A 20,554-nucleotide genomic window follows, 5' to 3' on the forward strand; every position below is an offset into this window, starting at 1 on the left:
CCCTGCGTCTGCCTCGGGACTGAGACTGTGTAGACAGAAACGTGGGACAAGGCGGGTAACTGAGTGGATTTGACAAGGATGGCAAGAAATCGACACCTGGCTAACTCATCTGCAGATCAAAGTCGACCCTCATCGACTTTGTTTTCCCATCACTCCCCAGCTCTCCCTGTCCTGCTTCAGACCCTACCCCACCCAGTCGTTTCATTTCACTTTCCCCGGAGAGGCTTCCAAGAATGCTGCCAACTCTTCATGGTGTTCTGTGCCATGGAGATTTGCACCGGGGGCTGCAAACAAAACAAAACAAACAAAAATGTCCTTACACAGTCATACCTCCCTGCCAGACTGCCACATCTGAGTTGGCTGGTGGGGACAATGACTACACCAAGATTCCCAGAAAAGAGGGCATGGAAAGAGGTGTTATAGACCCAAGTGTGGTGCTAAGACTTGATGAAGTGATGTATCTCGATGTATCTCTATGTCTCTCTGTCTAGGTATCTATCTGTTGTTAGTGCCATTCAGTCGAATGTGCACAGCGCCCCTGTGCACAGCAGAGCGGAACCCTGTCCAGTCTTTTTGCACCATGCTCTCACCTTCCTGCACTGTATCAGACCATGCTCCACTGCTGTTCACAGAGTTTTCACGGCCAAGTTTTTTGGAAGTGAGCGGCCAGGTCCTTCTTCCTAGTCTGTCTTAATCTGGAAGCTCCACTGAAACCTGCCCACCATGGGTGACCCCGCTGGTATTTGAAATACCGGTGGCAAAGTTTTCAACATCACAGCAACGCACAGCTGCCACAGTGTGACAACCGACAGGTGGTAATGTGGTTCCATGACTGGGAAATGAACCCGGGTCGTGCAAGGGAGCACCCAATCTTAACTACTAGACCACCAGGGCTATCTGTCTGTCTGTCTATCTGTCTATCTATCTATCTATCCATCTATCTATCTATCTACCTATCTATCTGTCATCTATCAATCATCTATGTAGTGTACTTAGCATGGGCCAGTGAAATGACAGACTCTAAAGAATTTCCTGAAGAAAGGAGACCGCATGGCTTCCCTAGGAAATGTCGGAAGTCATCTGGTCCGACCCTCGCGTGTTCCATTGAGAACACCGGGGACCAGAGAGGGCCAGTGACTTATACCAGGCTGTGCACCAGCAGAGCCAGGACAAGCAATTGGGGTGCTTGCCTGGGCGTTCTCCCTGCACGGCTGCCTCTCTTTGTTTCGGAGACAAGTTTAACCCACAAGAAGGTGTGGAGGCGTCCTTGACTCCTCCCCTCCTCTCACATCCCAAACCCAATCTGTCAAGAAGTCTAGTTGGCCCTTTCTTGAAATTCCATCCAAAGCGGCCACTTTCCCTGCCCTCCAGGGCTTCTCCCTGGCCTGAGCCTCCGGCCGGCTCCCCAGGATGCCTGAGAGACTGAGCCTTCTCCCTCCTTTCTCCGCTGCCCGCCCTACGGTCTGGTTTCCTGGCAGCTGTCACATCCCGGTGATCATGTAACACGTCCACTCATGTCCGTCTTCTGCACAAAGGCCCCCGAAGCTCCATGCTGCACTCAGTGGGAGCTGAAGTCCTCATGGTGGCCCCTCCCTCCCTGTGTCCCCTGGACACGCCCACGCTCAGACCTCTCTGTCTGTCTCTCTGTCTCTCTGTCTCTGTCTCTGTCTCTCTCTCTCTCTCGCTGCTCAAACCACACTGGCCTCTGTGCTCCTGGTGGGCGCACACCAGGTGTGTTCCCCCCTGAGGCCTTTGCACTGGCTCTTTCCTCAGCCCACATGGCTCACCCCCTTACCTCCTCAAAATCTGCTCAATGTCACCTTCTCAGTGCAGCCACTCAGGCCACCCTGTTGAAGCTGGACCCCATCTTCCTCCCAGCTCTCCCGAGTCCCCTTATCCTCTTCTATTTCTTCTTTCCGTAACACTTATGCCCATTAATATATAATTTATTCATTTATTAAGTTTACTGTTGATCTCTCCCACTGGAATGGAAACCCATGGAAGTGTATATCTTTGCGTGTTTTATTCATGGATGCATCCCAGGCTCATAGAGTGGAGCCTGGCACTTGGTACCTGTTGAATGAAAGAAACAAACAGAGACCACCGTGAAACAGGCCCGGTCCAGAGCATCAGTTTTGAGTTCTGGTTTCTCTTGCTTCCCTGTTCCACGTGTCCGTGGAGGAGGCCCCTTGCCTCCCGTGCACTCAGCTCTTCTCCCCACCAGGGAGGGCTAGAGTGAGGGTTGTGCTTCTATAGTGCAAGGGGTGAGGCAGCCGTGTGGCCACAAGAGCAAAAGATTGGAGGCAGTCGTTTCTGCAGCAACTCGGTTTATAGGGTGTCTCCTCAGCACCCCCGGATGTGGTTCCTCCTTGGTGCTTAGTCCTCCAGATGCAGAAACAGGGCCCTCATCTCAGACCTGCTCTCCTGGGCGGGGCCTGCTCCCTCTGGCCATCCCTGCACTCCCCACATAGCATGTGGTTCTGTCCTCGTGTCTTCCTGCTGTGAGGGGTGTGTGTGTGTGTGTGTGTGTGTGAATGAGAGCGAGACAGAGAGCAGAAAGATCCCCGTTCTCTCTTGTTCCATTCGGCTCTTTCCTTATGCCCCCTCTCCAAGCCTGTTTCCTGAAGAGGGAGCTCTGGAAGATTAGTTCTTGTTCTTGTCTTCGTGCACAGAGATGCTCCGTAATGAGAGCTTTCCTCGAGGGCCTGGGGAGCTGGGGGCTTTGGCGTCATCATGGTCGGGGCTGCCAATGGTTTTCTATCAAAAAGGCAGGTGCTTTCCCCATTGGGTCCCGTTTCCATCCTGCTCCTCCGGGTGTGACATGGAGGCACCCTGGAAGATGGGGTGGGAGGCGGGGGGTGAGCATCCCTGGCCGAGGGCCCCTGTCTTGCGAGGGATCTCATGAATTGGTCATTTCTATGATTGTCAGCCTTTTGTGGTGGCTCTGCCTGGCACCCCCGCCTCTGTTCTCTCTGCCAACTCTTACCACCCTCTAGGACCTGCCGCAGATCTCACCTTCATGACCTCCACCTGCTGTGAGTGGGTGGCCTCCGCGGAGGGCCAGCTCTGTCCACAGGCTTGATTTCCCTCAGCATCCAGATGAAGGCCTTGTTCTGGGTGGACCTAGCCCTTGCCTGTCAATGAAGGCGCCTCCTCCAGGACAGCTCCCTGAGGCCGGCTCCTGGGCCTGGCACGCAGGGGAGGGTCAACCAGAAGCTGTGGACTAGGTGAAGAAGCTCTCCACACATTGGCCATTGCCTCCTGTGTGCAGTCTATCCAAGCAATGCTGCCTGAGGACCTACTAGGTGCAGGTGGCCATGGGGGATGTAAGAGTAGATAAGGCATGGTTTCTGAATCCGGGGGCCGGGGCACCCCCAGTCACTCCTCTGTAAGCTGGGATGTGGTTAAGAGCAGTTACAGGCAAAGCTGGAAGAGGCTCGCTCCACGTGTGCTCACCCTGGAAGGATGGGCCTTCAGGGAAGCAGGAGATCTACCTGGAAGGAAGGGCCAGTGGGACCTTGGTGGGACATGGGACCCTTCAAGCCTCAGGAATACTCTGGCCCGAGCATCCACTGGCCTACATGGGATAATGACCCCAGGTCTGCTCTCAGGGTGGGAGGGAAAGTGGGGGCTGAACAGATGTGTCCAGGCCTGCAGGGTTGGGAAGGCAGGGGACAGGTCCGTGTGGTGCAGGGTCTCCTCCATACGCCTATTAAAGGGGCAAGTTTCAGCTTTCCTCTCAGTCTGCCCAGCGGGAGATTCCCACGCTCATAAAGGGCATTAATAACTTTCTCCTGCCTTTTATGTTGTCGGGAGGCCTGTGTCTACCCCATAAAAGGCAGGAGCACGACAGGTCTCCGGGTGAGACCCGGCGTCCTCCAGTCCTCTCCACTGCCCCAAGCTGCCCTGCAGAGCTGCGGCATGGCGAGCCGTTCCTACCGCACCAGCTCCAGCTACGGGGGCAGGAACTTCAGCTCCTGCTCAGCTGTTGTGCCCAAGCCTGGGGCTCGTGGCGGCACCAGCGCCCTGGCCTCCCGTGGGGGCAGCCCTGGGGGGCCGGGCTACCGGCGCCTTGGGGGCTTTGGCAGCCGGAGCCTGTGTGCAGTGGGGTCCCCGCGGGTTGCCGTGAGCTGTGGATGGCCCCTGCGAAGCGGGGGCTGCTTTGGCTACCGGGCAGGGGGCCTTTGTGGGCCCAGCCCGCCCTGCATCACGACCGTGACAGTCAACGAGAGCCTCCTGGCGCCCCTCAACCTGGAGATCGACCCCAACGCGCAGTGCGTGAAGCACGAGGAGAAGGAGCAGATCAAGTGTCTTAACAACAAATTCGCTGCCTTCATCGACAAGGTGGGCCTGTGGGCTTGTTCCCCAGGGCGGTGGATTAGGAAGGGGCAAGGGGTGTGGAACCCAGTAATGGGCTGGGTTCAAATTCTCTGAGTTCTAGCCCTGCTAACGATGAGGACGTGGCATTGAGAGCGTGGCTGAATCAGGGTCTTGGTTTTTAAATGCAATAATGGAAGTGAAAGCCCCAGAGAGAACAGCATGGGTTATCACTGCTGTGTAACCTGCCCAGCAAGAGCTCACTGTGTGTCTGTGGCCCCATCTTCTGGATCTCAGCCACCACACAGTGAGAGGGGCTGGGTAGGCATCTCTGCATAGGCTGGCGTCTGATCCCCTCCTAGGAGATGCCACCAACCCCAGTGTGAGAGAGGAGCCAGGACGAAGAGGGGCCAGAAGCCCCTTTCCTGCTCCCCCCTGGTGGGGACATGGTAGGAAGGCTGTGAATTGCCAGGACCCCTGCCCCAGATGCCCGCCCCACCCAACACTTACAGGGATTAAAGACCTCAGTTGAGAGACTGGAGGGGCTGTCAAGTTGCACTTCTCTGATGCTGCCGTCTCCCCGCGCCTTCTGGTTGGATACACAGCTCTGCTTTCCTCTGACCCAGTGACGCCCTCTCTGAGAGCCCACAGTCTGATCTCTGGGGGAGGCCGGCCACTGAGGTCCAGGGAGGAAAGGCTCCTCTTCCAGGCCTGACTGGCCTGTACATCTCCACCCTGGGCCTTTGTGAGAGGCGCGCGCCAGGGTGACGGTGGTGCGAGCTTTGCTCTCAGACAAACACCGCCACCAGCAGTGGGCCTAGCTGTGAGCGAAGGCGCTGTGCATGCTTTCTTACCGTGCTGCTGCTGTCCAAGCCCCTTTTCCCTTCCATTGGCACAGAGAAGCTGACTGAGGCTCATGCGGTTATTCATTGCACAAGGACACCCCCCAGGGTGGGGGAGGTCGATGTCCAGCCCAGGCTCTGCTTGCTGGGCTGTGAGCCCTGGCAGGGGGCTGCGTCTGCCTGGAGGGGCGCCTTTTCCTAATTTGCTCAAAAGGGTGCAGACTTGGGCTCTTTGCACGTGGCCTTTTGGGCATCACCCAGATCTGCTGCCCTCTCTGTCATGAGGGGTCAGTTCTGGTCTGGGCAGGGAGACTCACACTGCTGCACCCGGCTGGCTTTCCCTCCCTTGGGGTTGCTGACAGCCACCCACCTCCTCCCAGCATCCTTCCTTGGAGATGAGCTCCAGGTGTGCAAACAGCATTGCAGTGCTGGGGCTAAGGCTGCAGGGCAGGCAAGTCAGAGAGCTGCCTCCACGGCCTGGGCCTGCACGTGAAAACCCAAGGCAGGTGCCTTTGGGATAATCAGAGTTTTGGTTGCTTCTCCCACAGGCATGGACAATTGAGAGTCGCTTTATGCCAGGCTCATACTCCCTAAGGTTAGGGCTTGAGAAGAGATCACCTAGTTTAGGGCTGGTAGCTGTGTGGGGCCTAGAGGATGCACGAACGAAGCCAGGCTGAGAGGCACGCCCGCCTAGAGGGGCAGCACAGCGACTCACCGCCAGATGCAGGCCGGTATCCCTCGAGATTCCTGTCTGTCAGGGTCAGGAAATCAGGAGTCTGGCCTGAAATCTCTCAATTACGAAATGTTGGCGATGAATCTGATTTTTATAAAACAGCATGCAGGCCAAATAAACCATGCCTATGGGCCAGAGAGGGCCTGGGGGCTCAGTGTACACTTGCTGACGTCTTCCCACGGCCTCAGTTTGCAGTGAGGTCCACAGAGAAGGAGGCACAGTGGCTTGGATAGTGGCAGAGCTGGGTAGTGAGAGAGCTCCTAGCTCCTGGTCCAGGGTCCCCTCCGGGGCTCCTGTGCCCCAGGATCAGAGGGGGAGTCACGGTGGGTGCATTTCTTCATCACTGCCATAAACATGCTCACAAACTCAGCAGCTTTAAACCACACAAACTTATTATCTCCTGAGGCTGAAATCAAGGTGTTGGCAGGATGGCGCTTCTTTCTGGAGGCCCTGGGGGAGACCTGTTTTTGGGACATGCAGGCTTCTGGCAGAATTGAGTCCCATGTGATTGTAGGACCGAGATCGCTGTCCCCTTGCTGGCTGGCTGCTGGAGGTGGTTCTGTTTCTAGAGGCCGCCAGCATTCCTTGGCTCACGACCCCTTCTCCTTCCATCTTCAAAGCCAATGAGAGTGGCTGAGTACTTCTCATGTTTCAAATCTCTCTTCTGCCTGCTTCTTCTGAGCATCTCTCTCACCCTCCTGTCGTCGTCTTCCACTTAAAGGCCTATGTGACTACTTTGAGGCCACCTGGACAGTTCAGGATAATCTCCTGATTTTTAGGTCCCTAACTTTAATTCCCCCTGCAAGGTCCCTTTTGCCATGGCATGCAATATATTCACAGGTTCCAGGGATGGGACATTTTTGAGGGGCCATTTTTGGTATACCACACATGAGCTGGGGTATTTTTTCAGAATCAGATGTTATTTTGTTCTGTGCAGCATAAACAAATCACACATAAATTGTGTGCCCTTTCTGGGAGATGAGGATGTGGCGGGGGGAGTCACCTGGGGAACGGTTGTGACCCACACTTTCAGACTTTGCCAAATGATTTGGCCTTTGAGAGAAGGTCACAGGCTGCTGCAGGTCAGGGGCCACCCCCAGGGGCAGAGAGGGCTCTGGGGGGCCAGGCACCTCCTAGGGTTCCCCCTGAGTCTCCTTCCCCCATCCCGAATGGCAGGTGCGCTTCCTGGAGCAGCAGAACAAGCTGCTGGAGACCAAGTGGCGGTTCTACCAGGACCGCAAGTGCTGCAACAGCAACCTGGAGCCGCTGTTCAGTGGCTACATCGAGACGCTGCGGCGGGAGGCGGAGTGCGTGGAGGCCGACAGCGGGAGGTTGGCCTCGGAGCTCAACCACGTGCAGGAGGTGCTGGAGGGCTACAAGAAGAGGTGAGGCGGCCAGGCTGGGTGTGGTTATAGGCATGGAGTAGGTCTTGGCACAACTCTCGTGGAAGTGGAGACAGCTGAAGGTCAGGGTCCTTCCAGGCTCTGCTTTGTCCATCTGCTCCATCTTGTCTTGGCTCCCAGCTCTTGCGGCCCCATCCTGGGAACTGGGGGAAGATTTGGAGAGAAAAGCTCCCAGCCTGGGAGGGGTGGGGCACACAGCCGGGGCACAGACTGACCCAGAGATGGAGGGAAAGGAACAAATGAAACAGGCAGATGGAGATGGACAGGGCTGGAGAGTAGAATTTGGGAGCAGTCAGCGCTAGGATGGGTGGAAAAGGAAGGTCCCTGGAGGAATTCTTGAAGGTGATCTGGCCGATGCCATTCAAGGTGTCTGATGAACTTGGATAATTCTTTTATTTACAGATAAATCATCAGGCTCTTGTGCAAGGCTCCACAATTCAAAGGCCCACATAAACCTTCCGTTGTAACGCAACTTCTTAATTTTGACCATTAGCTAGTTTAAACTCAGCAGGTCACTGTTAGCTTGTCCCTCTTTACCTGGTAGATACAGACAGAGTGAAGGGTGATTTTGACGTAACTGGTCCTGGTAATTCTAATTGGAAGTAATTAGAATTCTTGTCTTGGAAGATCAGGTTTTCCCAGCCAGAGGGACCCAGCACTGGGTTTTCACTTCCCTTGGGGGGATGCAAATTCAGACACGACTCTGTTCGCAGGTGTCAAAGTCTGCCTCGAAGTCTGGGGGTGTGAGGGCCGGTAATGACAGGGCTCACGGTTTACAGCAGCCCAAATTACCCTGTCATTAAAAAGCTGTGAAACCCCGCTCTGGGAACTCTGGCCCCCTTCTCACCTGGGGCAGGGCTGCCCTGGGGCGGAGACCTCATGGACAAGAGCAAGGGATGGGCCAGGCCAGTGGAGGAGGGTGGTGGGAATGCCCCCACAGTCCGGGCATGGTGGCTTGTTCCGGGATTTCCAGTCCTGGGGTGCTGGGGGAGGGGTGGCTCCACGGAACTTTCTGTTTTGGATGGTTTTAGGGTTGTAAGGCCCCCGGAGTGTCTTTCAGTCACCCCACAAACATTTACTGAGGGCCTTACTACACCCCACCCAGGCCATTGGACTCAAGGCGCAGAGAGAGTAAACGCCTCACCTAAGGTTTTGCAGCAAATTCAGTCCAAGCTTGGACCAGCAACCAGGGGCTTGGACTCCATGTCCAGGGCCCTTTTGATGAGTTCTTTGTGGCGGAGAAATAGAAGTCCCGAGGGGCCAAGCGTCTCCTCCCAGGGTGCACAGAGAGTCGAGTCGAGGGCCCTCATCCCCAGGGCCTCACCTGTGCCCTCTCTCCTCAGGTATGAAGAAGAGGTGGCCCTCAAGGCCACGGCAGAGAATGAGTTTGTGGTGCTGAAGAAGGTGAGCGACTCTTCCCACATGGGCAGGAATTAAATCCTGTGCGCTGGGCGCTCAGAGACTGAGCAGCTTGCCAAGTTCGCCTCAGTCTGGTTGTGGCGGCTGAGCACTCGAGTCCTCTGGCGGAGGGAGATGGTCAGCAGGTCAGGCTGTGGAAGTCCCCTTGGCCCCTGTGCAGGGACCCAGACCCTGCTGATGGAAGCTTCTTAGAAAGAAAACCTCATCATGCACTGTTTGCATTATTGTAAACTCCCTGATTAGCTGAAATGGTCACTTTTAAATCCTTTTCCCTCTCGCGTGGACATTGCCTCCTGCCATCATCCCCGATGGGGGAGTGCTGGTTCTCAGCTTGCTGGGGCTCTTGTGAGCCGCGGCCCTCACTCAGTGCAATTGCAGGTGATGAAAAAACCAGAGGGAAAACTGCTAATGATTTCTCTTTGGTTTCAAATTGGTGAGTTGCCAGGTATACTAACGCTCTTTAACAAATAATGTGCTTGCCAGACACCTTATTTGTGAGCAATCACGGAATGGAGAAAGGGCTGGTAGGAAAATCCACTTAGTCTCAGGCAGCGAAGTCAGCTGTTTGGGTGTTGAGCGTTGCCTAACCTGGGCACCAAGGACGACCTGCGGGAGAGGTTTGCCCGTGGCTCTGTGACGGCCACATGGTCACGCTCTGTGGGCCAGTTTGGCTCAGCAGCAGCGGCAACCCGATGTTTCGGGCTGTGATACTAGGTCATCTGCTTTAGCAAGGTTCCCAATTCTGATGGAAGTGGAGAAAAGTCTGTGGGGTTCAGACTTCTCTCTACTTCCTATCCCAGGTGGTCCCACTGATGTTTATGTGATGGGAGGTAAGGTCGGTGGCAGACAACAAAGGCCTTGTGCCTCCTAGAGGGGCCCTGAAGGTGAAGACGAGAAGTCCAGCTTAGACTCGGAATTGCAGGGTAGATGGTCAGAGAGCTGGGCCAGAAGATGGCCTCAGGGCCCCTGGAGCACGCAGAGGTCCAGGGACACTGAATGACCCACGTCCCACCCTCTCCTGTCTGCCTCCATCAGGACATAGACGGTGCCTATCTGCGCAAGGCTGACCTGGAGGCCAATGTGGAGGCTCTGAAGGAGGAGATAGGCTTCCTGCAGGCCCTCTACGAGGAGGTGAGTCTCTTCCCATCTCTGGAGGAGCCAGTGAAGGAGCAGACGCAGGAGGGTGTTCTGTCCTGGTGCCCGGGTTCTGGGGAGAGCTGTCCACTCCTTATTCTTCCAGGACCTCACATCTTTTCCTTTTGTGAGCAGGGGAATTTTCTCCTGTTCAGGCCTTTCTTCAAATGGAAATGGGTGATGCCTTTCCTTTAGAATGATTTGAAAGACTGTGGGGGGTGGGGGCTGGCCCCGTGGCCGAGTGGTTGAGTTCGTGCTCCGCTTTGGCGGCCCAGGGTTTTGCTAGTTCGGATCCTGCAGGCAGACATGGCACCACTTGTCAGGCCATGCTGAGGCGGCGTCCCACATGCCACAACTAGAAGGACCTACAACTAAAAATATGCAACTATGTACTGGGGGGATTGGGGAGAAAAAGCAGAAAAAAATAAAATAAAATAAAAAGAAGATTGGCAACAGTTGTTAGCTCAGGTGCCAATCTTTGGAAAAAAAAAGAAAGACTGTGGTTCTTTGCCTGTTTACACAGCACGACACGAAGTGGAGATTTGACAATATAGGTAAAGATGGTATATAGATATGGTAATATTTTATTAATTCAGGAAGTGTGAAAACCCAATTAGAAAACCCCGGACTCTAAATCCGATTGGTTGGGTTGATAGGAAAGCCACAGCTGATCTGGATGGTTCAGGCCCCAAGGGGAGGGATTGGTCTGTCCCTATGCATAGGCATCGGCCTCTGTTGATCCAGGTGTTAATGGAATGCCACCTTACTCGTGGCCTTGAGGCCATGGTCCAAGTTCTAGCCTTTTCCTCTGAAAGCTACACTTTAAAATTTTTCCTGACTTGCCAGTAGTTTTCTAATTTATTTCCTAAAGTTTGGGAGTTGGGACTGTTTTTGGGATTACCCGAGGAGATGGGAATGGGAGCAGGATTTGGAGATGAGCACACTGGCTGTTGTCTCCGACAGGAAATCTGCCTCCTTCAGTCACAAATCTCCGACACCTCGGTGGTGGTCAAGATGGACAACAGCCGGGAGCTCAACATGGACTCCATCGTGGCTGAGATCAAGGCTCAGTACGACGATGTCGCCAGCCGCAGCCGGGCCGAGGCCGAATCCTGGTACCAAACCAAGGTGGGCTGGGCTGGGCAAGGAGGCTAGCCGGAACCTGGAGCTTCCCCGGGAAATGTACCCATGCATTCAGTGGGGCTGCAGCGGAGGTCGAGCAGACCAGGGGAAGGAGGCAGGACTACTGCAGAAGAGCAGTGGGCTGGCTCTCCGGAGGGACATCCCCGCACCCTCTCTAGCTACATTGCAATCAATGGCTGTTTCTGCTTGTTTGTCTCCCAACCTGCAGTGCGAGGAGATGAAGGCCACAGTGACCCGGCAGGGCGAGAATCTCCGCAGAACCAAGGACGAGCTCAGCGAGCTGAACCGCATGATCCAGAGGCTGACGGCGGAGGTGGAGAATGCCAAGCAGCAGGTGAGGGACGCGGACACCCCACTCCATGCACCTGCTGATTCCGATCTGCTTTCTGCCTGCAGTCTTTGGGGAGGCTTCTAGTTTAACCACCTGCATCCGAAGGACCAACAGTGCACAAAACATTTGAGGCAGAACGTTGGTCTGTCTACCATCTCTGAATCTTGCTCTTAGCTCCCTCCATATCCCTTCACCGTTTCTCTCCCCTAAACACACCTCAGACAACATGGTCTCCCGCTTTCTCTCTCTCTCCCCACCTCTCTTGATGGACTCGAGGTGCATGGACCTGAACTGACCACACACCACTCTGTTCAGAGGGCACACTACCCCCATTTGTGCGTTTCTGTAATTTGAAATTGTCTATTCTTCCTCTTCAGTTCCATTCCCCCCCCATCCCCAGCACTCATTCTCTCATATTAGTGTACGTCCTTGTAGTCCATCTTTCGTACATATATTTACACGAATGCATAAATAGGCTTTATATTTATATAAAATTTTTAGTGTTTTAGATTTACATAGTGATATTACGCCATAAATGTCATTCTGAGTCCTCCCTTTGCGAGTTCACATTATGTCTTTGAAATCCATGCATGTTACTCTAAATGGCCGTTTCCTGATTTCTGTTGCATGGAATTCTCTAATATTCATAGACCATCATTTCCTATTCATTCCTTTTTTGATACGTACTTAGTTTGCCTCCAAGTGTTTGCAACAACAACCAGTTGTATGTATTTTTATATGTGTCTCCATGTGCACCTATATGGGAGACGTTTTGAAGGTATAACGCAGTAAGTGGAACTGTAGGGTTGTAAGACATGGGCGTATTTACTTTCCCTAAACACCAGCGGAGTGCTGTGCCGGCGTGCGCTCCCAGAATCTGCACGGGAGGGCTTCTGCCCCAGCACACGCTGTTATGGGACTTACAAATTCCTGTGGATCTAATAGCTGTAAATCTGCAGGCAATTGTTATTTTCATTTTCATTTCTCTGGTTAACTACGACGTGGAATGTCTCCTCATTCACTGACTACACATGTGCGTTTTCCTGTCATCTGCTCATTCTCCTATTGCAATTCTTGTCTTTTTTCTTGGTGATTTGCAGCACACCCTCGTCCATTCTCTCCAGACTGTAGCCCCTTGTCAGTTATACACGTTGCAACGAATCTTCTCTCAATCACTAACTTGTCTGTTTACCTTGTCTGAGGTCCTTTACTAAACAGAAATCTTTAACCTGGGTGTGGCCAGCTCCATCAGTTCTTACCATAACGGTTTATGCTCATGAAAGTTGTGGGCACAGTGGAATCCTCATGCATTTTTGTCCTTACTTCTCACATTTACGTATTATTCATCTGAACTTTATTTTTTCTATATACAGTGAGTGGGGTTTTAATTTAATTCTTCTACATATAGTAAGAAAATTTATTGTGTAATCCATCCTTTCCTCACTCGTTTGTGATACCGCTTCTATCACAGTACTGAGTTCCGCCATATACCTGAGTTTCCACATCTTGGCTATTGTGAATAACTCTGCAATGAACATGGGAATGTTAATATCTCTTAGAAATCTTGATTTCAATTCTTTTGGAGAAATATCCAGAAGTGGGATTCTGGTTCATATGGTAGATCTATTTTTGATTTTTTGAGGAAGCTCCATATTATTTTCCACAGCCGCTGCACCATTTTACATTCCCACCAACAGTGTGCAATTTCTCCACATCCTCGCCAATGCTTGTCTTGTTTTTTTAATAACAGCCCTCCTGACAGGTGTGAGGTGATTCTCATTGTGGTTTTGATTTGCATTTCCCTGATACTCAGTGATGTTGAACATTTTTTCATATACCTGTTGGCTGTTTATATGTCTTCTTTGGAGAAATGTCTATTTAAGTCCTCAGCCCACTTTTAAAATTGGGTTATTAGTTTTTTTTTGCCATTGAATTGGAGGCATTCCTTATGCTTCCCTAAGTGGGGCAGAAAGGAGGAACCGTGGTCAGTGTGTTGGCATTGTAAGTGGGAACTTCTTTTGGCACGCTGATCTCCGTGGACCAAAGATCGAGACCCCGTACATTGACCTCTGAAAACCTGGGCTTGGCACCGATTAACTGGTAGCTTAGGGCAAGTCACAGCCTTTCTGAGTCTCGGTTTCTTCATCTGCATAGTGGCAATAACAACACCTCTTCTGATGAGCTCATAGAGTAACTCCAAGTGCAAATAAGATCACTCTGTGAAAGTGACTTGTGAACCAGCAACGGTAAACAAACGTGAGATAATATAATTATTATCGGTCCTATTCCAATGCCAGCATTTCCTCCCTCTAATGCCTCACCATGGACTTGAGTTTTGCAATAAAGTGGTACAGAAATGAAGGAAGAAAGCCCCAAATGCCTATGTCCCTGCCTACTTAACAGTTGACCATTTGGAATGGAGGTGAAACAGGATGACTCGCTGGGGTCGCCACAGTCTGCATCCTTCTCCAGCTCCTTCCGCCTCTCCTTCCCCACAGCGCTGCAGGCTGGAGGCGGCCGTGGCTGAGGCGGAGCAGCAGGGTGAAGCGGCCCTCAGCGACGCCCGCTGCAAGCTGGCCGGGCTGGAGGAGGCCCTGCAGAAGGCCAAGCAGGACATGGCCTGCCTGCTCAGGGAGTACCAGGAGGTGATGAACTCCAAGCTGGGCCTGGACGTGGAGATCGCCACTTATCGCAAACTGCTGGAAGGGGAAGAAATCCGGTGAGGATGGGGCTCAGGGTCGTTTCACACGCCCTCTCAGGTCTAGAAGAGGGCCTCGCTGGACCATCATCCTCCAGGCAGAGAGCGTTCAGACTGGGAAAGACTCTAGAATCACGCACTCCAACCACTTCCCCACTTTCAGATAGGGAAACTGAGGCCTGGAAAGGGGAAGGGGCTTGTCCAAACCCACAGCTAGTTGGTGGTAAAGCCAAAATGACACCAGCCTCTGGTTAGCACTCTAGTGACCCTCCAGCTGCACCTAGAGCTCATCCCAAGGCAACCACTTTACCTTGTTGTCTGAAAGGATGTTTCTGCAATCCCATCTGGGTGGGTTCTAGAAGCTGGAGTCACTCAGAAGATTCAGTAAAGGGCGTTTGACTTGGGATGCACAGACAAGGAATCCTGTCAACCTACATTGTCTGGTGTTCAGACCAGCAAACAGAAATGAGCAGCTCGGGTCCTTGCTTCGCAGGGGAAGATGGGGCAGACATCGATCCACCCTGCAGGTGACGGGGGTTACTGCCCCAGGGGGCTGTCGAGGCTCTCAGAGGAGGAGATAAAGAGCTGAGGGGGTAGAAAGGGGACTGTTTGTGCCAAGAATCCGGGACAGGTGCAGTCAGCATGGGAGCAGTGCACGGGCCTCCAGCCTTGAGGAAGCCAGATTGTTATTGCCTCCCAGCTGGGTCCCATTGCAGGGAACAGGCTAAACTGGGCAGAAGACTATAGAGGTTAGGATCATGGGCTGTGAGCCAGACCACCTGGGCTCCAACCCCAGCCCTACCACTCACCAGCTACGAACCTCTAAGACTCAGTGTCCTAAGCTGTAAAACGGATAATCATGAAACCCAGCACTTTAGGCTGGTGCAAGGATTAAACGAATTAATGGAACTTAGGAAGCACAAGCAGGAGCAGGTTGGTATCAGAATAAGAACCCCTCCATCCAGGGTAGCGAGGCGGGCCGACGCCATGGAGAGGTTCCTTATTAACCTGGTCAGTGCTAGAAACCTGACATGAGTGACATTCCCGGCAGCTGGCCGTGCTGCTGGATTTGCACCATGCTTGACCCAAGCAGGTGAACTTTTTGTCTATTTCATCAGGCCTTTGAGTGACTGTCTCTGACTTTGCACCTATAAGCCCCCAACCCACTCACCAGCATCCAGTGAGGGACCCAGCATTTGTACCATGAGAAGTATTTTCGTTGTGCTAATGATCATTCGTGTATTCATAACTCAGTCACATAATGAATGAGGCACTGTCCCCACCCCGTGAGATCTGCAAGGAGGTTTAGCGTACTGGGCCTTCGTATTGTGGCTGTTGATCTTTTAATAGACTTTCTCCTCTTGGTATTTAACACATTTAATTGGATTGCACAAGCAATGCTCATTGCAGGGAATACAGAAAATAAAAACAGCCATTGTCACTCGACTCGGATACGGCTGCTGCCAGCATGGTGGCTCAACAGGCACCATGATGGGTATTGGGTAGAGTCTTCTGGAAGGGCACAGTGCCAAGGCTGCGGCAAAGCCCGATTCACACGGCAGGAAAGGGAGCCCAAAGCACACGTCCTCACTGCAGGCTGCTGCGCGGAGGAGGGCTCTGAGCCAGGTCGGGTGGGAGCGACTAGGGCTTTCCTGGAGGAAAGGTTTGAAGCTGGGGTTTAAGAAAGGGGAGACATAGACCAGAAAGTGCAGTGGGTGTGAGGGAGGAGGAGCGTTAAGGAGAGCCCCCGTAGGGGTATAAAGGTCCCCTCATTAACGAGATGTTCATAGTGTTAGTAGCAAACTCTCTCATCGGATTTACTGTGTGTTAGTCTCTGCTTGTGGGCGCTTTCCAGGTAGAGCTTACGACAATCCTAGAAGGCGGGTTTTATCATCCCCATTTCACAACTAGGGAAACTGAGGCACAGAAAATTTAGGTGACCTGCCCAAGGTCACTCAGCTGGGAATTGGCTCAGCTAGATTTGAGCCCAGCTGGCCTGGCTCCAGAGTCCAGGTTCTCAGCCACTGCACCCTCTAGCTTCCCTCAGCATTTATCAAGTCAAGTGGACGTCTGGGGTAGCACTTAAAATTGTGGGATAAAAAATGGATCAATTTGGACGAGAGGCAAGTTTTTGCCAGGGGTGTCCAGTTAGGCAATTGCTACTCCCATAGCCTATTTCTTTGCCTTTGCTCAAATTTCCAGCTGAGGGACAAGGAGGATGACCCACACCGCAACCCCATCTCTCCCTTTCAGTCCACCATGTTTCCACGGCGGAGAAGCAAACAAGGCCTAAGGTGGCCTTTTGGGTCCTGAAACCTAACATTCCCCTGTTCTTCTGGGATCTTGGGGAGCAGGGCCAACACTGAGGCTATCTCAGTGTCTCAGGCGGGCAGCGTGCGCCCAGTCCCTCACCCCCTCTCCCCTCCTTCAGGATGGAGCAGAGTAGGTCTGCCACAAGGGCAGAAGGACTCAGTTCTAACGGCTCACCCTCTCCTCTCTCCTGCAGGCTGTGTGAAGGCGTGGGCTCAGTCAACATCTGTAAGTCGGGTGTGTGCGTGGGCGCGGTTCTTCTGGGTGTCCATAGTCTTAGTATTGGGTTGCATCTCACTGGTAACTGAACCTCTGTCCATGGGGCACTGGGCGAGGGAGATAGGAGCTGAAGTCTCTGGGATCTGGAGAGAAAGATGGCCCCAAGTTGCCCCCTACATGGATCCATGTGGAACATCCATGAAGCCTAAGCAAATGAATGTGGCAAATTCTGATCTCCTAATTGTTCTGCAGATAGAGCCTAAGTCTTTCAATGACACACAGAATACTCCTCAAGAGGCTCGATGTTTCAGTAAGAAGAAGCACTGCGTGTACATTCTGATCAGCTGGGGCCCCTGCAGGCAACTCTGAAATCTGTATCTTTAATAATCCAGTGTGTACGCAGCCCCTAGGCTAGGTGTCTATCTATTTCCATCACCTTTCCAGCAACCGTATTTCCAGATGGTGGCTCTTTTGTGATCCATCAGTTTTTGCTCGAAGATGTATAAACACTTCTCAACATTAGTCTGGTTCAAGTAAAGTTAGGTGTGCGATTTGGTAACTCCATTCCTTCAAGAAGCAGATGGCAATGGGTTTAGGTTTGACTGTAGTTTTAAAAGATTCATGTTGCTGGTCCCTTGGAGTGTGAAGAGAATTAATCATTAGTTCCAAAAATTCCTGGGTCATACCACGTCTGGGATAGAACAGAATTCTCACTCGGTGTCTCTGTCCACAGGTGTGAGCCGTTCCCACGGTGCTGTGGCCTGCGGGGACCTCAGCTCGACCGTTTCTCGTGGCCTGGGGGGCGTAACCGTCAGCAGCGGTGCCCTCTGCTCCCCCTCTGGGGTGGGGGCCTGCTCCATGGCAAGATCTGTGCGGTTTGCATAGTGGGGGGATGGATGGCGTCTGATGAGGGGACAGGAGGGGGACGGGAGGGGGAAATGTGTCTCTCCCAGGCCCCAATATTAGTTTAGTAATTTCCCGTTACTGGGAACCCGGAGCTAATAGTCCAGTTTTCTTCTTACTGGAATTACAATTTAACCTTTGAGTGCAAACCCTGGACTTGGCATTCTGCCGCCTCTGTTGATTCTCCCCTCCCTGTGGTCCGGGAAAGGGACCTAAAGGCTTTTTGATACAAACTGCTTAGCCACTTTCTTCCCCAACTAATTCAGGTTAGCAGACCTTACTAAGTACTGACCGTGGGCCAGGCCCTCTGGGAAGGGAGCCCCGTGGCGGGATGGCGGTGCATGGGGGCACCTCTGTGCTTGCCCTCGGACGAGGGGCTGTGCACGCCGCCACACCGTGGAGGGGGCTGCAGGGGCGCTGGGGCTCCAGGAGGCCGTCACTCAGTCTTAGAGATTGTGTGTTCCCAGAGGGTCCCCCAACTATTCGTATGTCAGGATGGACAGATTGACTGAGGGTAACTGGCTGAGGTTTCTGCTGGTGGAGGTTTGGAATTTTACTGTATTTGGATGATTCACGTTGTGGCTCTTTCTCTCGTTTTTGGTGCGCACGATTAAATGTCGATGGTGAAAGGCTTTCTCCTGGTAACCAGGTGTGTGCCTGCCTCCTTCCTTGTCCTCCCAGCCCACCCAAAGCCCTGATTATCTCGGTGCTTCTCCAGGTGGGGTCCACGGACCACGACCTATGACCCACGTCAGGATCCCTGGGGGGACTTGTCACACATGCAGATCCTGGGCTCCATCCAGAACTACTGAATCAAAAGTTCTAGGGGTGACCACAGGAATCTGAACGTACACGGGCTCCCAGGTGATTCCCACAGGATCTGAAGTTTGAGAACCACTGGCGTATGGGCCAAGGGAACAGGAGGGTCAGAAAGTTCTGGCCGTGGAGGTGACTTTCCCTCTGATTCTCACAGGATCACATCATCTCTTTGCATTTCTCCTTTGACTTTGCCAAAAGATCAGAACCCATCTGGGCCACCCATGCCGGGGCAGAGTGGGGCCAAAGATAGAAAAGAAGAGGAGAAGGGAGCCTGTAGTCACAGCACCTGCTAAGTGGCTGGCACATCATATGTGTATTTCATTCATTGCTCACAGCAACAGTATTATCTTCACTTTATAGATAAGGAAATTAAGGTCCAGAGAAGTTAAGTAACGTTGCTAAGCTCATACGGCTAGTCCAGGATCCAAACTGAGATCTGGGGAATGCCAATGTTCACACACTTCCTGCTGCCTTACCCCAGCTATTCCTTCAGACTAAGCATCCCAGCTCATCAGACGCTCCCAGATGAGGGAGTCTAACACTTCACAGGTAAGAGATGGAGGTGACATAAAGGAACCTTCTGGAAGCATTTGTAGAAACATCTCCCCAAAGCCTCTGCTCGTCAAGAATCTTGGACGATTTTATTATGGAGCAATTAATACAGGCCTCTTATGTGGGAACCCAGAATTAAAACTCAGGGCTAGTGGATTTCCCCTGATGGCCTAGGACGGGGGCAATCGAGTGGGGAACTCTGTCTCGTCCTCTTCCGGAACTGACAATCCCCAACAAGTCCCACCTGGAGAAGTCTGTTCAGAGACCTCTCTGATGCAAGCGTGTCCCCCTGGGTGTGAGGACGTGGAGACAGGGGTTTCTGAAGGACAACTTTCTTTCACCTGTTTTACAGGAAGAACTCTACTTTTCCCATCTTGTTTTGTTTGGGGCAAAAGAAAAAAAAAAGGTTTAAAAAAAAACCTGACTGGGTGGAAGGTATTTTGCCACAAGAATACATATTTGATCTCAAGCCTTAGAAAACCCTTTGAGCAGTTGCCCCTGGCAATGCAGTAGTCTGATGCCTCCAGAATGTGTCCCCAGGGGGCACATCGGCCCCCGGGTCCCAGGAGAACCAAGGTCTTGTTAGTATAGTGCTCTCCTCCTCTCTGACTCCTGGACGGAGAGGGTCCCAGGGGCTACATCCTGAGTGCATCACCGTCTGGATCCCACCAAGTTTGAGTGGGGGTAGGACTAAGTTCAAGGCGCCACCAGCCCTGCTCTGAGGAGGGAAATGGGTCCCACGGGGCACCTGCTGCCCTGGAGGCGGAGGGTGGGGTCTGCACTTCCTTCTGAAGATGGTGGTGGAGGGTGTGTTTACATGTTTGTGCCTGGTGGTGTCTCCATTTTTAATGCAGAAGCTCACACTGTGAGTGCTGCCCCAACTCCACTCCCTGCTACCCAGCTCTCACCACCCCGTCCAGTAGCGCAAAGGGAGTCAGAGCGGGCACGTTGGGGACCTCTCTGTTTCTGAACAAAGCAGAAATGGGCAGGGATTTCCAGGAGCACAAAGGGATGTGGGGAGGGTGGGGGGCAGGGAAGTGGTGTGAGGCAGCTGTGAGCTGAGCCTCTTTCCCCTGCAGGTGCCCCCACCCAAGGAGAGCAAAACGTAGTGCAGGGGTCCTCATCACTCTAATTCTCAATGAACAAAACACTCAGTACAGTCACCCCTTAATGTCTGTATCCTCAGAAAGCAGCAGGGGTGTGAACATGCAGACAAAGGGCAGTTCCCAGGTGGTCGTTTCCGAGGTCCATGTCCATTGCAAAGAGGGACACACTTTGGCTTGAGTTTCTCACTATGCTTGGCTCTAATGAGGAATGACACCAATTTGTATTTTCTGAGATTCCCAAAGACTGAAGCAGGGAGCAGTTGGAGATACTGGGCCGGGGGAAGGAGCCGGCTGGGAGTGGGTCCGAATTTGTGAGGACAGTTCAAGGCACAGGGGCTTTGAGACTTTGTGGAGGCCTGCTTGTGGCCTCTGAGATGAAAGGAGAGGATTCCAAACGCGGGCTGACCTGATGTTTTGAAAGGACCATCCTCCATACTTCCTAACCCTTTCGGGATCCTGTGTACGTTGTGGGGGACACTGACTATTCAGATGGGAGCAGAGTAGACAGAAGGTCTGATTTTCTCTGACGAAGGTCTCAGCTTGGTTTGTGGAGTTTCGGAGGAAACAGGCGCCAGGCAGGAACCCCTCGCATGGGCCCACCTGAGTGTGGGGCCGCTCGCTCTTC

At 52.8% G+C, this 20,554-nt stretch overlaps 1 protein-coding gene across 1 annotated transcript; it reads left to right on the top strand.

The window, feature by feature from the left end:
- The first annotated feature begins 3,790 nt into the window (after positions 1–3,790).
- On the top strand, positions 3,791–19,842 carry LOC106835262 (keratin, type II cuticular Hb5-like). The gene is made up of 9 exons (XM_014847480.3): positions 3,791–4,344; positions 7,069–7,277; positions 8,639–8,699; positions 9,750–9,845; positions 10,812–10,976; positions 11,200–11,325; positions 13,821–14,041; positions 16,527–16,558; positions 17,283–19,842. Exons 1-9 carry the CDS (start codon positions 3,922–3,924, stop codon positions 17,432–17,434), a joined length of 1,485 nt encoding a protein of 494 aa, XP_014702966.1. The 5' UTR covers positions 3,791–3,921; the 3' UTR covers positions 17,435–19,842.
- Positions 19,843–20,554: the final 712 nt, after the last annotated feature.

The sequence above is a fragment of the Equus asinus genome, chromosome 22, assembly GCF_041296235.1.
Source record: "Equus asinus isolate D_3611 breed Donkey chromosome 22, EquAss-T2T_v2, whole genome shotgun sequence".
In the NCBI taxonomy this organism is placed as follows: Eukaryota; Metazoa; Chordata; class Mammalia; order Perissodactyla; family Equidae; genus Equus; species Equus asinus.

Bases quoted from the DNA above. Each gene is read 5' to 3' on its own strand.
- LOC106835262 (XM_014847480.3), top strand. From the start codon at position 3,922: ATGGCGAGCCGTTCCTACCGCACCAGCTCCAGCTACGGGGGCAGGAAC. The intron at 9,846-10,811 runs GTGAGTCTCTTC...TGTCTCCGACAG, and splicing joins TGCAGGCCCTCTACGAGGAG to GAAATCTGCCTCCTTCAGTC. The intron at 10,977-11,199 runs GTGGGCTGGGCT...CCCAACCTGCAG, and splicing joins AATCCTGGTACCAAACCAAG to TGCGAGGAGATGAAGGCCAC.